The following is a 17512-nucleotide window of genomic DNA, read 5'->3' as shown; positions in this document are numbered from 1 at the left end:
CAAGGAAAATATCTCCTTCCAGCCTCACAGGCCCATTCTATTCTGTCATCATTTCATAACCTCTTCCATGTAAGTTATAAGCTGCTAGCCTGCCTCTTAGAACCTCTCATTTCCTTTCCATCATAAAAATCTATCCTCAAAAAATCACTTCTCAGTGTTCCATCTGCTATCTTACTACTCCTTAGGAATTTCTCAGGCCCTCTCCCTTCCCTACACATCAAGCTTGGGGATTTACCCCCGCCCAGAACTGGCAAATTAACTTTACTCACATGCCTGGAGTCAGGAAACTAAAATACCTCTTGGTCTGGGTAGACACTTTCACTGGATGGGTAGGGGCCTTTCCCACAGGGTCTGAGAAGGCCACCGCGGTCATTTCTTCCCTTCTGTCAGACATAATTCCTCAGTTTGGCCTTCCCACGTCTATATAGTCTGATAACGGACCAGCCTTTACTAGTCAAATCACCCAAGCAGTTTCTCAGGCTCTTGGTATTCAGTGGAACCTTCATACCCCTTACTGTCCTCAATCTTCAGGAAAGGTAAAACGGACTAATAGTCTTTTAAAGACACATCTTGCCAAGTTCAGCCTCCAACTTAAAAAGGACTGGATGGTACTTTTACCTCTTGCCCTTCTCAGAATTAGAGCCTGTCCCCGGGATGCTACAGGGTACAGCCCATTTGGACTCCTGTATGGACGCTCCTTTTTATTAGGCCTCAGTCTCATTCCAGACACTAGCCCTACTTGAATTGCACCCCAAAAACTTGTCATCCCTACTGTCTTCTGTCTAGTCATACTCCTATTCACCATTCTCAACTACTCTGCCGGTTTACACTTTTCCTTCAAACCATCATAACTGATATGTCCTGGTTTTATCTCAAACCACCACCCTTAAGTCTCTTTTAAAGTGGATAGATAATCTTTGCTGACAGGAAGTATGCTCCAATACTTTCACCCTGAAGTCCTATTCTTTACTTTTATACTCAAAATCTTATTCTCGTTCCTATTCTTAAGCCACCCTCTACCTCTCCCCAGCTATCTCCACCACACTATCAATCTCACTCACTCTCTCCTAGCCATTTCTAATCCTTCTTTAACAAACAGTTGCTGGCTTTGCATTTCTCTTTCTTCCAAAATCACCAAAGCCCCGACTTACTCACTACTGAAGAAAGGGGACTCTGTATATTTTTTAATGAAAAGTGTTGTTTTTACCTAAATCAATCTGGCCTGGTGTACGACAACATAAAAAAACTCAAGAATAGAGCCCAGAAACTCACCAACCAAGCAAATAATTATGCTGAATCCCCTTGGGCACTCTCTAATGGGATGTCCTGGGTCCTCCCAATTCTTGGTCCTTTAATACCTGTTTTTCTCCCTCTCTTATTCAGATCTTGTGTCTTCCATTTCATTTCTCAATTCATACAAAACTGCATCCGGGAAATCACCAATCATTCTGTATGACAAATGCTCCTTCTAACAACCCCACAATATTGCCCCCTACCACAAAATCTTCCTTCAGCTTAATCCTTCCCACTCTAGGTTCCCACACAGCCCCTAATCCTGCTCGAAGCAGCCCTGAGAAACATTGTCCATTATCTCTCCATACCACCCCCAAAAAAATTTTCGCTGCCCCAACACTTCAATGCTATTTTATGTTATTTTTCTTATTAATATAAGAAGACAGGAATGTCAGGCCTCTGAGCCTGAGCCTGCACGTATACGTCCAGATGGCCTGAAGTAACTGAAACATCACAAAAAAGTGAAGATGGCCAGTTCCTGCCTTAACTGACAACATTACCTTGTGAAATTCCTTCTCCTGCCTCAGAAGCTCCCCCACTGAGCACCTTGTGACCCTCACCCCTGCCCGCAGAGAACAACCCCCTTTGACTGTAATTTTCCACTACCTACCCAAATCCCATAAAACGGCCCCACCCCTATCTGCCTTCACTGACTCTCTTTTCGGATTCAGCTCGCCTGCCCCCAGGTAATTAAAATGCTTTATTGCTCACACAAAGCCTGTTTGGTGGTCTTTTCACACAGATGCGCGTGACAGTATGACCTTTCTTAGTCTTTCAAAGATACTCTCAGGTGCTTTCCATTGAACCCTGTACATTAACATGATCATTTGCATGGATGTCACCTTTGCCTATGGTGCCTACGATGGAGATAAATTCTGAATCCACTCCAAACAATGAACGTGGAGTACAGATTTATTTCTTGGTCAGAAGAAGCAGTTCTAATTTTAGATTAAGATTCATTATCACAGGCCAGCCTGGTAGAGCTGTGGGAAGCTCCAGCCATGGATGGCACAGCCCTACCTCTGTGTCCTAGACATGCAGCTCATGGCCATATGGTCCTGGGCAAGTGGCTTACCTTCTGCAAGCCTCCATTGCCTCATAATTAAGTGGGAATAAAGTTGTCCTAGGAATTTTAAAAGTTATATAGTACGCTTAGTTCAGTGTCTGATATCTGTATGAGCTATTAATAACACTATATCAACTCTCAGGCTCAGGACCAGGGGCACTGGGGGTTGCAAAGATGAACCAAACATTGGCCCTGCCCCTGAGGCACTCAGTGTGATAGGAAATATGGTTATTTAAAGAAATAGAGGAGGCCAGGAGCAGTGATTCATGCCCATAATCCCAGCATTTGGGAGGCCAAGGCAGGAGGATCACTTGAGCTCAGGAGTTTGCGACCAGCCTGGACACATAGCAAGATCCCACCTCTACAAAAAAAACTTTTTTTAATTAGCTGGGTGTGGTGGTGGCGCATGCCTGTAGTCCCAGCTACTCTGAAGGCTGAGGCTGGAAGATTGCTTAAGCCCAGGAGTTCAGATCTGCTGTGAGCTATGATGCACCCATGCCTGGGCATCCAGCCTGGGCAACAGAATGAGAACCTGTCATTAAAAAATTAAAATAAAAATAAATAAATAAGTGGAGGAATAAGAATGTGGAATGTGCTGTGCATAATTAGCCAAGTTAGAAGAAACAGGGCTGAGAGAATTGTCTGGCTGCTCCAAATGGGTGTGAACAGGTGTGAACAGGTGTGAAGGGCTCTCAGCAGGGCTGCTCAGGTGGCAATCTTCAGGCTACACACTTGGCACAGGAACAATGGTCACCTTCAGTGAACTGACTTCCACCGACCAAACTCACAGCAAGCCAGAACCCAACACAATTAAGGCTGAGCCTTCACTGGGGGAGTATGATAAGGACTAATCACAGCATCTGCCACTTGTAGGGTGACTAACTGTCCTCGTTCGCCTGGGAGTGAGGGGTTTCCTGGAATATGGGACTTTCTATGCTAAAATCTGCAAAGTCCCAGGCAAATCACAGAAATCTGTGGTAGGGGCTGTTGAAAATTTCAGTATAACCATAGCTGCAGTCACCTTCAAGCCTATAGAGAAGGGAGACACCATTTTGGCTTCACTTTCACCCAAAATTGGACGCAGGGGGCCATCTTAGATGGTGATAGCTCAACAAATGGCAGCTGCAGAGGCCAACTGACTGTGGAGCTAATGAAGCTGAAGCTTTCGGGCCCCTCTTTCCTGCCTGGTGCAATGTGCGGGCCTCGTCCAAGGCCTAGTGATGTGTTTGCACAGCCATACGTTGTCATAAAGTTTATAAAAGTTCATAGATACTGCACTCTTTGACTTAATGAGGCCCCTGCCCCTCTCAACACCTGCCCCTCACGCCCGACCCTAACTGTATAAGCTTCGGGCCCTGCAAAATCTGGAGCTGCTCCAGGAGCTGCTGTTGTTACTGCTGATGGAAAAAAAACGAAAGTTTTTTATCTTCCTTTATTCCAATTATGTCCTGATTATGCCAAAATCATAATTTCTGCATCCCCAGAATTCAAGAAGCACAGCACATACCACTATAAGAAAGCTCGTGCACTGGGAAATGGAATGGGAAGCCCCAGGCTTACCTGCTTGAAGGTGCCGCAGCCTGAGTAGGGAATTGTGAATATCACCAGGCTCGGCGTTATCTGGGGCCGACACTCGTAGTATCCGTTCCAGGTGGAAATGACAAGGTCACTGGCAGAAAGGCCCAAGGCTTGGAGGTAGCTCCTGCTCACGCTGGCTTGCATGTGATTTGGCAGACAGAGCAGGTCTGATAGACAAGGACAGATAAGGCACTCAGTTACTGCCCCGGACTCCACAAGTCCTACGGAGTCAGATGCCCTTTCCACTTAAAAAGTGCACAGACCAGGGTGGCTGACAGGGAGGGTGGGCACTTAGGGTGTGGGCACAGACTTCCCTGCAATCCCCCAAGGACCCTAGGGTCAAGTCAGCCCCATTCTTATGAAAGCCCAGGGAGAGCACGTGGACTCAGGATTTCTCTGATGGAGAACTGGAGGCAGCATTTTTAAATAAGTGGAATGTTTGGCCAAGTTACCATTTATCTATAAAGGAAAGTAACTGCATGCTCAAATTATGGGAATGTCATAAAACAAAGTCTTTTAGCCATGAAGCAAGTCAGTCTTTAATCCTGACTGCATAAGAGACCCTGGAGGTCACCTTGCCTGGCCCTTGGCCAATCTATACATCAGTCCATACAGCAACTCAAATCATAGCCATACAGGCTCTGCTGGAAGTGGCTGAGTGACCTTATCTCAGCCACTTCCAGCCACCCAGCTCAGTCTATCTTCAGACAGAAGCCAAATGTGTTAGGTCTCAGGCCATGGACACAGTGTCCCACACTCTGAGAAGGTCACAAGGTTTCAAGCCAAGAGGTCACCTCTGCCTCTGGCACTGACTCATCTCTCTCCACTAAGAGCATCATCTGGGACCCTCTACTTAGTCTCTGCTGACCACAGAAAGGCCAATCAGCACCTGTCAGCCAGTTCTAGTCCTGACTTCATTTCTGGGCAGCCAGAGTCCTGAGGCCCACTACTCCTGGCCCCTTTCAGCTGAAAATCAAGCCCTGGTGACCTGAAAGGGTTCCTTCATTTCTTATTCCACAACCACGGGACAGTTGAGCCACAGATGCTCTCAGGATGTCCCCAGTCCCAACAAATCATTCCCACAAGGGGACTTACTGGTGCTGTCATTGGAGGGACTGGAGTAGTACTCAGCCCGGAACCCTCTCCTCGTGATGCTGTGGTCACTGACGAAGCGAATGGACATGAAGTTGGAGGAGGAAGTGAAGGAGCCTCTGGCCCCATCACAAACTCGAGCAATGAGAGGGGAACTGTGGTAGGGGCCATCGAAAACTTCAACGTAATCATAGTTGCAGCCACCTTCAAGCCTGCAGAGAGAGGAAACACCATTTGGCTTCATTTCCTCCCAGAATTTGACACAGGGGTCAGATCTCAGGGTGGGGTCGCACTTCTGTGCCAGAAACTCTGACAAAGTTCATCAATGAAAGTCATAGGTCTCCTTGGCTGGGCACAGTAGCTCACGCTTATAATCCCAGCACTTTGGGAGGCTAAGGTGGGTGGATCATCTGAGGTCATAAGTTAGAGACCAGCCTGGCCAATGTGGTGAAACCCTGTCTCCACTAAAAATACAAAAATTAGCTGGGCATGGTGGCACAAGCCTGTAGTGTGAGGGAGGCTACTCAGGAGGCTGAGGTAGGAGAATCGCTTGAACCTGGGAGGCAGAGGTTGCAGTGAGCCGAGATCGTGCCACTGCACTCCAGTTTGGGCGACAGAGCGAGGCCCTGTCTCAAAAAATAAAAATAAAAATAAAAATTGAAAAAAAAGAAAGTCATAGGTCTCCTTAAATCAAGAGAGTCTCATCTTCCCTCAACTTCCATGCCTGGGTCTTAGTCCTGCCCTTTGTGGTCACAAATATGAAATCTACAGCCCCTCACGTGTCAGCCTTTTACATCAGGAAAGGAAGGGCTTGCATCCTGATCTAGACCATTTTTCTTCTATCGAAAAGCCCCTGGTGCCCCCACAGAATAAAATCAATATGCATGAGTTCATAGTGAGAGAAATAAATAACTGAATAAATATTGGGCAAGTCAAATAATCTCTCTAAAGCTTTTCCTGTTTACAAAGGCAAAATAATCTGATCCATGCACGCTGAAGAGGGCTATGGTGAAGCTCAAATAAAACAACATACAGAAAAGGGCTTTGTAAAATGTCACAAATGGTGATGGTCATTGCTATCAAGATGCTGGTTAAAGAACCACTCATGGTCAACCTTTTCCCATAGGACTGCATAAGTTTTAAGTGCAATCTTTGTATTGTAATGACAAAGAGAATAAAATGATATATCTTTTGCAAAATCCCATATGAATTACTAAAGCAGAGACTCCAAAACCCACTGCAAACAGAAATCAACAGGGAAAACTATTTTGTTCAATAGTGGCTGTTAGAGAAGAAATTAGTGTAGCCCCTTGTTCAGGACACTAGAAAATACTGGTGCCTCTTCGTGGTCAGTTGGGCCACCCACCTCCTTGGATAAATCATATATTAATGTACTTTTGAGGTCAGCCATGGTGGCTCACACCTGTAATCCCAGCACTTTGGGAGGCCAAGGTGGGAGGGTCACCTGGGGTCAGGAGTTAGAGACCAGCCTGGCCAACACGGTGAAACCCCATCTCTAATAAAAATACAAAAATTAGCCAGGCATTGTGGTGTGCGCCTGTAATCTCAGCTACTTGAGAGGCTGAGGCAGGAGAATCGCTTGAACCCAGGAGGCAGAGGTTAGAGTGAGCCAAGACCGTGCCTCTACACTCCAGCCTGGGTGACAGAGCGAGACTCTGTGTCAAAAAAAGAAAAAAAAGAAAGAAAAGAAAAGTGCTTTTAGTAATGTCCCCTCTGCTTAAAACAATGATTTCTACTTGTGATTGGATGCAGAGCAGATACCCTACCCTCTGCAGCAGCAATTCCTCCATCTCTCCCTGATCCCTGGGAACTCACATGAAGAAAGGAGAGGGTGGAGAAAAAGGGTTCCACAAAACTGATACAATTGTTCTTTTTGTTTTGTTTTGTTTTGCTTTCCTGAGACAGGGTCTCGCTTTGTTCCACAAGCTGGAGTGCACTGGCGCTATCACAGTTCACCACAATGTTGAACTTCCAGGGCTCTGGCGATTCTCCCACCTCAGCCCCTGGGTAGCTGGGACTACAGGTGCAGGCCACCATGCCCAGCTAATTTCTGTATTTTTCTTTTTTCATAGAGATGGGGGTCTCCCTATGTTGCTCAGGTTGGTCTTGAACTCCTGGGCTCAGGTGATCCTCCGGCCTCAGCCTCCCAAACTGTTGGGATTACAAGCCTGAGGCACCATACCTGGCCAGTGTGGTTGCTAATAGGATTATTTGTGCTATTATTGCCCCTAAGTCTATCATTACTACTTAACAACCATCTTTTCCATTGGACAACATTTTGTAAATATTTTCACATCTCTCTCCCTCTCTCTCCTCTCTCTTTCTCGTGACCTTCCCAGTAACCAATGAGGTGAGGAGAGCAGGTATTTTATTCCCCTCTTTTGACTGAGGCTCAGGAAAGTTAAGTGACTTCCTGTGGTCACACAGCAAATTGGTGGCAGACCTAGGACTTGAAACCAGAGCTTTTGTCCAGTCCAAGGCTCTTGTGCTCCCTCCCCAACTCTGCACGGGATGCCTCTGGGCTAGGTCAAAAATGTCTCCCAGCAAACATCTCTCCTGATGTTCTAAGTACCATTTATTCCCTCTTGAAAGGTCTGTGAGGCCCCAAGGCATTCTTCTTGGCACACACTTACTGGACATCTCTGAAGACCACCGTCACACGGTGGTTGTTTTGCACCTCAATGTCCCACACACACTTGGCATTGTTCGGATAGTTCCCGGGATAGAATGGGCTGGAAAAGTCCCCTGATGGTTGGGACAGGAAGCCTCCACAGGAATAATTTGCTGTCAGGACAAAAAACGGGAATGTCGGGGACCCCCAGAGCACACAGTCACCTGGGGACTATTTTAAATTTAAATTACTTTAAAAATTTAAAAAATAATTCCCAAGACAGAAACCAAATAAAAGCAAGAGGTGGCCTAGATCTGGACCATCCACTGAGGGCTGGCGGGGCACTCTTGCAGGGAGATCACCTTGGGGGAAGCCGTCTCCTCCCCAGCCCCATTGTCACTGAGGAAATGGGAAGGGGGATTTCCAGGCCACTCTGCCACAGACTCATCAGGGAGCTCAGAACTTACTGTTTGGACCGGTGACGTTGAGAAAAGGAGCTGTTGACAAAAAGAAAAGATCAGGATCAGTTTTCCGGCATCCCTGGCACAGCTGTCGACTGCTTGTGAGCTGTGCAGATGCTGTGCCAAGCCTGAGTCCACAGGGAGGAGCTGGACACAGGCCTTGCCCTTGGGGAGCTCACTTGCCCTTGGGGAGGTCTGGAGGAGAGCGAATCCCAGCAGAGTGGGAAGAGGCTGAGATTGACCAAAGCCTGGGGAAGGAGAGGAGCCTGGAAGTCTGGCCCCTGCCCCAGATGGAATGGGGAAAAAAGGGCAGTAATTAGAGGGCAGGCAAAGAGGTAGAAACAGGGTGTCCCAGGCAGAGGAACAGCAGGTGCAACTGCACCCAGGTGGAAGAGATTTGGGAACCTCCATGTGGATGGAGCAGGCAGCGGAGGGGGAGAGGGCACCAAGCATAGGGAGCCTGGCAGTCATGCTGTGCTGAGGAGGGGGTCACCACCAGAAGACCCTGAGGAATCACTTGAAGGGGCTGCACAGTGGAGAATGGATGAGAGGGGCAGGCCTGAAGCTGCTGCTGTGGGAGGCCAGACGAGATGACAAGGCAAGCAGGGATGGGAGGTGATATTGGAAAGGAAAGACCTGAGGTGCCAGAGCCATGCTGGGAACACTCAGAGCAGCTCAGGAGCAGGCAGGGAGGAGCTTAGCAATGCAGTGGGCCCCATTTGGCCAGCATTGGTCAGGGTCTAGTGTCTGCGAGGACAGGCAAATCTGACAGGTGGCAGGCCTCACCTCGGGACTGACTGGAGATCCTACTCTTAGGTGGGCCAAGCCACTGAAGCACAGAGACGGGCACACTGTCCTGGTGGCTGGCAGGGGAGGGGACAGGGGCTATAGAGGAGGGCACCACAGATAAACTCCTTGGAGAGTGAGCAACACGCCCTGCACAGTCTAGGCAGCAGCAATGGAGAGACCTGGAGACTAGGGAAGTGGAATGGAAATCGGGGGGACTTACCAGGTGTCGATAGTGGGTTTCCTGAAAAGGAATAGAAGAAAAGCAGAGGTCACAGACATGTGGCTTTGAGGAGGGGCCAGAATGAGGCAGAGATACACGTACATGGCTCATAACCTGACCCCCTTGTCGAGGACCCCCAGGTCCACCGAGCAATTGCTGTTGAGAAGCCTTCACAGCTTCCCCAGATGCTCCCTAAATCCCGTCATACTTGTGGTCATCAGGATTACAGCTGAGGTCATAACACCCATCACTCTCTCCTTGACCATGATTGTTCTAAAATCATCCCAATTGTCACTGGCAGCAAGTACTATCATAGCCACCCCGACTCAACAGTCAAGGAAACTGAAGCATAAAGAAGTTGAATCATTGCTGGAGGTCCTTTAGTCAGATGAGTGTTCAGCATAATGGCCCTGGGTCCAGAAACTGGCCAAAGATAAAGCAGCCCCCTGCATGCTCTTCTGGAGTGCACAGGCCACGAGCACACATGACCAGCTCCTGCCTGGGCCACAGACACCATCAGCCACTGGCCTTAAGCTCTCCCTTTATAGCAGGTTACAGGTGAAATGGGCCTTCCATGGCATTGGGCCATACCTGAGCAGATGACACCAGCATCTTCGTTGTGACGACAGTTGTGGGAGAACCAGCCTCGGTTCCGGCACTGCCAGAGAGTGGATTCCGTCCCTGAGCACTCTACGTCGTCCAGGGTGATGGGGCCAGAGCCAGCGCCAAAATAGGCGTTTCCAAGGGCTGAAACTGCACGTCCACACCCCAGCTGTCTGCAGACCACCTCAGCTTCGTGAATGGTCCAGGAGTCATCACAAACTGTCCCCCAGGTGCCACCATGGTAAATTTCAACACGCCCGGCACATAGACCGTAGGATGAGTTTAAATTGACCAACCTCAAGGTGGCATCTGAAAGACACATTAACTGGGAAATCATGGCCATTTCCCACAGCAAATGTCCCACAACAAACCTCAAAGGCCAAGCATCCCACAGGCCTTTCCCCACCTCCAAAGTCATCAAATAGAAATGTGGAAAAGCTGGAGTGGAGGTACTGGACCACTCCACGCAGAGCTGAAAGGGGCTTCAGACATCACCAAGCTCAGATCCCCTCACCTCCAGACAGAGAAGGGTGGCTCTGCAAGGAGAGTCACTAGGTCCCCCGGAAAGTTGGTGGCAGACCCAAGGCCAGGTGTGACCCCCCAGTCTGCACCCTTTGCTGCCTTCCCAAGGGCCTGCCCCTCCTTGAGGCTCACACAGCCAGTGCTAAGAGAAGGAGAATGGGCAATGCATCGCTGAGGCCCTTCGTTGATTTCCTTGGGGAACCATGATGCCCCCAAAGAGGCAGCTGGGTAAATCCACCAAGCCTCGTAGGCATGGTCTAGTGTGCACTTACCGCTTGGGAAAGAGTTATACCAAGCCAAAAAGCCGGTGTTTTGGAAACTGATGTCACTTCGAAAGTGAATGGTCATTCGGTTGTAAGAAGATGTAAATATTTGCCTGGTATCATTACAGATTTTCCCCAGCAGGTGACTGCTATTTAATGATCCATCAAAGATTTCAACATAATCAAAACTGCAGTTATAGTGTGCCTCCAGCCTGTATGGAGAAAATGTATTCAAGTCAACATCGAAATTCCTATTGGCCCTCCATTTTTTAAATAGTTTGGACTTTACGAGTGATGCCATTGAATACAGGTTTTTCTTCTAGCTCTTCCTCAATTAAGCCAAAGGACATCAGTATTCCCTGATGCTTTATGATAAGAACCAAAGCGACCAAAAGCTTGTCCACAGCACACGACAGTGAAAAGCATCCCAGCCCAGGACACAGTCTAGACCACTGGGTGTGCTGCAGAGGGACTCACCCCTCACCAGATGACCAGGCATTACTTACTGCAGATTACTGAAGCCCAGGTTTATGCGATAACCAGAATTCACTTCTATTTCCCAAACACACTTAGCATTGTTGGGGTAGTATGCAGGGTAGGATGGGCTGGAGAATGTCCCACTGGCACTGAATAAGAAGCCACCACAATTTGAAGAGGGTCCTAGAGAGGAGAGAGGGGACATCTCCATTGTACCAGGTCTTCAGGTATTTTGTGACAAGCAATCATCCGTGTAAGTATCATCCAGTTTCATCTTCTGCACTTTATAACATGACTTAACTTTCCCTGTAAACAAGTCCCCTCTCTTGGGCCTGGTTCGAGGTGGCCCAATATTAGGAGCTTTGATTCGAGTCTGCTTTCCCTGTTGGGCCTGGACAGCAATCCTCTGGGAGGAGGTGACCTAAGCTTCAGAGGGAGCATGTGTCACCTCTAGCAAAAATGCCAAGAAAGCAACAAAGTGACTGCTATCATTGTTCAATCCGCTACAGACAGGGACGTGGGATAGTCCCGGCTGAGCACAGCACCGACCCGTGGAGAGCACTCCATAATACGGGGTGCTCCCTAGCGTCTTCCATGAGCACAGGACTCTGTCAATTCACAAGTAGCACAACGTTGGGTTAGGAGCAGCGTTTCTGCAACAAGAAGCCTGGGTTTGCATCTTGGCTCTGCCTCTATCAGCTCCATGATCCGGAGCCAGTTACTTAACCTCTCTGCCTCAGTTTCCTCATCAGAAAAATGAGAGTGGTAATGGCGTCTGCCTCATCAGACTCTTATGGGTATCAAATAAGATGTGTATATATGAACATTTATACCTAAACATGAGATATGTTTCTATGTCTATATAAACTCTTAGAGAGTGCCAGGCACATAAGCACCCAGCAATATTAGCTATTGCTATTTATCAGAAAGGGATAAATACTAAACAGTCAAACATTTTGTGGGTGGTTTATAGTAATAAAAATTTTTTCAAAATGTGCACTCAGTGATATAAATTAAAATGTTTTCTTTTTTTTTTTCTTTTTCATAACTCTTTGTTTAGTTTTTCTAAGGGGACAAGTCCATGGTTTTTAGCATACTCAGAGCTCTGAAATCACCACAGTTTTAGATTATTTTCGTCACCCTAAAAAGAAACCTTGTTTAGGAGTGATTAGCAATCACTCCCCATTTCTTCTCAACACCCTCCATTCCTGGCAACCACTGATCTACTTTTCTGTCCCTATAGATTTGACTATTCTGGACATTTTATATAAAACAAATTGTACGATATGGTAGTCTTTTTTGACTTACTTCTCAACATGTTTTCAAAGTTCATCATGTTGTAGCATAAATCAGTATTAAATTCTTTTTTTTTTTTTTTTTTTTTTTTTGAGATGGAGTTTCGCTCTTGTAGCCCAGGCTGGAGTGCAATGGCACGATCTCAGCTCACTGCAACCTCCGCTTCCCAGATTCAAGCGATTCTCCTGCCCCAGCCTCCCAAGTAGCTGGGATTACAGCTGCCCACCATCACACCCAGCTAATTTTTGTATTTTTAGTAGAGACAGGGTTTCACCATGTTGGCCAGGCTGGTCTCAAAGTCCTGACCTCAGCCAATCCACCCATCTCAGCCTCCCAAAGTGCTGGGATTACAGGTGTGAGCCACCGCGTCCGGCCACTATTAAATTCATTTTTATTGCCAAATAATACTCCACTGCATGGACGTATCATATTTGTTTCTTGATTCACCATGAGGAACATTTGCATTGCATTCACATTTGGCTACTACGAATGAAGCTGTCCTGAACATTCACATACAAGTTTCTGTGTGGACGTATGTTTTCATGTCTCCTGGGTATATGCCTAGGAGTTCAAGTGGTGGGTCATATGGTGACTCCAGGTCTAACCTTTTGGGGAGCCACCAAACTGCTTCTCAAAGTGGCTATACCATTTCACATTCCCTGAAGCCATGCATAAGGTTTCCAATTTCTCCACATCCTCATCAACACTTGCTATGATCTGGCTTTTTGACTACGACCCACCTACTGGGTGTTTCATTTGCATGTCCTTGACGGCTAATGACATTGAGCATCTTTCCAATGCCTTCTCTGCCATCTGTGAATCTTCCGTAGAGAAATACCTCTTAGGTCTTTTGCTTATTGTTCAGTTGGGTTATTTGACTTTTTATCATTGACTACAAGAGTCACTTACATATCCTAGGTACAAGTCCCTTATGAGATAGAAATGTGTTCTCCCATTTGGTGGGAATACAGTGTTTCTTGAAGATCGTGTGGCCTGCCCACCCATTCTATTTCTACACTGGGAAATAATTAAGGATAAAGTCAAACTTTCAGAGGCAAGGATATGAATTACATATTTCTAAACATTAAATAGAAATGGTTATAAAATATGCTATTATATGTAGTCACTTAACATTATAAAATATAATTGGAAACAATGTTTTTGTCCCACAATTAGTAACTGTTTAACTAAATGATGGTATATCTATACAGTGGAAAACTGTGTAGTCATTAAACCTTCTTCTATACAAATAATTTCAATGCTATAAAAATGCTAATTTTAAGGTCATGAAAAAAGTATTATATACACTTAAATGAAAATGATGGGTTATACAAAGGGATATAAAGCATGCCATACTGTGTGTGTGTGTGTGTGTGTGTGTGTGTGTGTGTGTGTGTAGTGTATGGAACGTATGCCAAAATGCCAACAGTAATTATGTATGTATTCATTAATTTATCCATTCGTTCATTTATTCTTTCAATAAATAGTTCTTGAAAGGCAGACACAATGCTGCATAATAAGGATACATTATGGAAAAGGCAGATATGGCCCCTGCCTTCAGGAAATGCAGTTTGGCAGAAAAGATAAACATGATCTTTTGCAAATATATTTACAATTAGCTAATTCTCAAGATTAAAATCTTTCCACAGCCTCCCTACCTTTAGGATAAAGATGGAAGTCTTAACCCACCCACAAGGCCCTGAATGATCTGGCCTCACCCAACAGATTTCCTGCAGTCCCTCCTTGCCTCCACCCCACTCTCCTTCAAAGAGCCAAGCTCCTTCCCAGCCTAGGGCCTTCAAAGCATTCCTTCTAGTTAGAAGACACTTCAGCAAATGAACCTGCTCCTCTATTAACTCCCAGCTTAAATGTCACTTCCATAAGGAACTTCCCCTAACCCCCTAGTCAAGGAAGATCTCTACTAATACTTCCTCTTTGCACACTGAACTTTTCCTTGGAAACACTTGTCACAACTGTAATTTTCTAGTTGGTTGTGTATTAAATAATATTGTGAGCTCTGAGGAAGAAGATCACTTTGTCTGTTACATCATTCCATAATTTTACAACCATTCTTGATGGTAGTTGGACCATACACACAGCAAGATCTTAAAATACCTTACACAGTAAAAATTAGTATGTATGGAGTACATTCTATGTACCAGGCACTATGTTGATGTTGACTTTAGTCCAGTACACCCATTTATATCCTAAAGGAAAAATTAGTGAGGTATGCAAAAAAATTGTCTATAAAAATATTCTTCATCACAAAATCATTTACAGTAATGAAGAAATACAAACAAATATCTAGTATGAGGATTTGTCAAATAATTCATGGCGTATCTCTATAGTAGAATACAATACAGGCACTTAAAATAATAGTGAGAAAAGATTTAATAACACAGAAAAGTAGTCCTACTATTTTTTAAAAGCAATGAAAATCTATTGAAACATATCCATATAGTGAAATAAAAATGACGTGGAAAAGCATAATTTGTAGTAAAATTATCCATTTACTATTTGTCTCCCTTCTTCTTCCCAAAGCTTTGGAGATACCCCCCAAAATAAAAGCCTTTAAGTCGATTATTTTAAGAATACTTATCTCATTGATTCAAATGAAGAGGTGAAGGGTGTAGTGGGACAGGCCAGGGCTATGTGCAGATTGAGGAAGGCTGGGGTGGGGGCAGAGCATTCACTCATGGATAGCCCAGCTTGAGGATAAGAAATGCATGACCTATGGTTCAGGTGGAAAATGTGATACTTACTTGTAGTGATTGTAGTTGTTGGATGCCACCAATCTAGAAAAAAAAAAATGAAGCTGTTTAGGAATTTACTAGATAATTTTTCCATTCCATAGTCATTTGTATGACTGACAAAGTTAAATCCTTTTCCTTAGTATAGGACTTCTCAGAGCCTTGACCATTCCAGTTTACACTGTTCATGGCCAGTAAGGTCTAGAGTATGTAGCACCTCCCAACATATTTGGCCCAGGATATTTTCACTGTGGCACAAAAACATGTTGGGGATGGCTCCCTCAAAGTGAAAGAATTCTTCATTTGACAAATACATGCAGAAGTCTCGCTTGGCTATGTTTCTAAAATGAAGGTCCCAATTTTCCATGGGTTAATTTAGACAGTTATTTTCATCTGAAATAATGGGAGGACCAAAGCCTCCTTCCACAGCAGCATCTCTGCCAGCACTTAGCACTATCAGCAGGCAATAGCAGGAGGCCACAGGGGTCCTCTGCAGTGCAGCCAGACATGAGAGTGATGGCAGTGGGAACTCAGCTCATCACCCTAACAAAGGTCTGAGCCCTCAGAGAGAAATTACCCCTCAGGGGGAACTTACCCTACTCCTCCTACTTCTGGAAACAAGAGAGAGTGGAATTTCCAAGAGAATATTGCTAGGCTGGGGTGGAGCAGACTCACCTGACACAGTAGAATTTATTTGGGTGGCTGCAAGGAAAAGAAGAAAACGTGAGTCAGTCCCAGTGCCCAGGATGATGAGCGAGATAAATGTTGAGTGTCTGTCCCACCTTGTCACTTAGAAATGCTCCCCAAGAGTCATCCAGGAGAGTGGAACAGTAGACATAAACATTAAGGGTTAGTCTCAAAAAAAGGTGTTTGAAGAATTCACTCTTACAGCTGAAAGTTGACTGAACCCTTGTTTGCTATAGGAACCTATGTAAGGAAGAAGCTAGTGCCTACCCATAAAAGTCAAAGACATCGACAACATTTGCTGATGTTCTTGCCCTGTTGAGGTATCAGAGAAACTGGCCATCTAGAAGAGAAGCTCAGGCTGGGAGGAGGTTAGTGCAAAAAGAAGCCTTGTCATGGAGAAAACCATGCACTAAAATAGAGGCCCAAGTCTTGGAGGCCCATCTGAACAGATGACAGTGGCTTCACTATGCTGACAGCTGAGGGAGAGCCAGTCATTGTGGGGGCAGCTCCACAGGTAGGACTCGTTCCCTGAGCAGCGCACATCATCCAGGACAATGGGTCCTGAGCCCTGACCAAACTGGGCATTTCCAGGGGCTGACATGGCCCAGCCACAGCCCAGCTGCCTGCAGACCACATTGGCATCATTGGTGTCCCAGCTGTCATCACACATGGTGCCCCAGGAGCCTTGGTATAGGACCTCCACTCCTGACACCTGTCACCTCCATTCACCAGCCTCAGGGCCACACCAGAATTGGATTCTAGAAGAGACAGGAAAATTCACTCTCTCCTGTATCTGCTAAAGGGAGAGGATCTGAGGTCAGAGTGAAGTTCTGAATTCTTCCAGAAGGCCAAGGTTTCTGGGTCTCCAGTCAATGTTCTCCAGCAGCATAGACATTGACGGAAGCCTGTTCTTCAACATGTTATCCTTAAGGGCTGTCTTCTAGAACCTTTGGGCACGGACTGAGCTGTGCATGTTCTCCAATGGAGTTATCTCAGTGCCCAGAAATTCAAGTGCTGAGCCAGGCCTTCAGATTCAGAGGTTAAAGTGCAGGAGCCATCAGCCTGGATCTGCAGGGACCACTGGGCTCAAGCGCCCCTGCAGCAGGATGCAACCAAGACCAGCTCCCACTTGCCTGGCAAAGTGCAGCCCTAGGACCTGGTTCTTGGGAGATTCCACCTCTCCACCTCTGGCTGACTCACTCTGCTCACAGGGACCACCCCATCAGGCCTGAGGCTTGTTCCTGAGTCACTTTCAAACCCACAGCTTGCCTTCAATCTGAAACAAAACCTGGACCCACTGAATACCATGAGCTACAGGGACAGTGGGCAGAAGTGACTATGATAACACTTAGTTGTGCATACCTAGAGGTGCCTATGCCTGAGAGTGGAGGAAAAATGGCAGAGTTAGGCCTCCATGAAGGAATGTCACATGCTAGACACAACACTGGGCCAGGCATCCTGATCCCTCTGTGTAACTGAACCCTGTCCGGTGAGCTCAGGAGCTGGGCTAAGATACTGATATTAGTCTAGTTCTTCTGGTCTTCAGCTTAGTATCTATAAAACGAAGCCACTCTTCTCCCAAGAATATATACAAAGGGCCCACCAACACATGAAAAGATGCTCAGCATCATTAGTCATCAGGGAAATGCAAATCAAAACACCATGAAATACCACCTTACACCCACTAGGATGGCCATGATGAAAAAGACATCATAACAAGTGTTGGTGAGGATATGGAGGAATCAGAATTCTCAGGCATTGCTGGGGGGAAAGCAAATTGGTG

General features: G+C 46.1%; 1 protein-coding gene across 1 annotated transcript in view; it reads right to left on the bottom strand.

The window, feature by feature from the left end:
• Nucleotides 1–17512, bottom strand: part of DMBT1 (deleted in malignant brain tumors 1) — a 106284-nt gene that overhangs the window by 8629 nt on the left and 80143 nt on the right. The window contains exons 43-52 of the mRNA XM_050803012.1: nucleotides 15718–15744; nucleotides 15055–15087; nucleotides 11026–11179; nucleotides 10529–10731; nucleotides 9723–10043; nucleotides 9132–9152; nucleotides 8129–8158; nucleotides 7684–7834; nucleotides 5033–5241; nucleotides 3920–4104 (exon numbers count right to left, since the gene is read on the bottom strand). Of these exons, the coding sequence (XP_050658969.1) occupies nucleotides 3920–4104; nucleotides 5033–5241; nucleotides 7684–7834; nucleotides 8129–8158; nucleotides 9132–9152; nucleotides 9723–10043; nucleotides 10529–10731; nucleotides 11026–11179; nucleotides 15055–15087; nucleotides 15718–15744 (1334 nt within the window). The remainder of the gene's footprint in view (nucleotides 1–3919; nucleotides 4105–5032; nucleotides 5242–7683; nucleotides 7835–8128; nucleotides 8159–9131; nucleotides 9153–9722; nucleotides 10044–10528; nucleotides 10732–11025; nucleotides 11180–15054; nucleotides 15088–15717; nucleotides 15745–17512) is intronic.

The sequence above is a fragment of the Macaca thibetana genome, chromosome 9, assembly GCF_024542745.1.
Source record: "Macaca thibetana thibetana isolate TM-01 chromosome 9, ASM2454274v1, whole genome shotgun sequence".
In the NCBI taxonomy this organism is placed as follows: domain Eukaryota; kingdom Metazoa; phylum Chordata; class Mammalia; order Primates; family Cercopithecidae; genus Macaca; species Macaca thibetana.
This window is presented reverse-complemented; position numbering and strand designations above follow the sequence as displayed.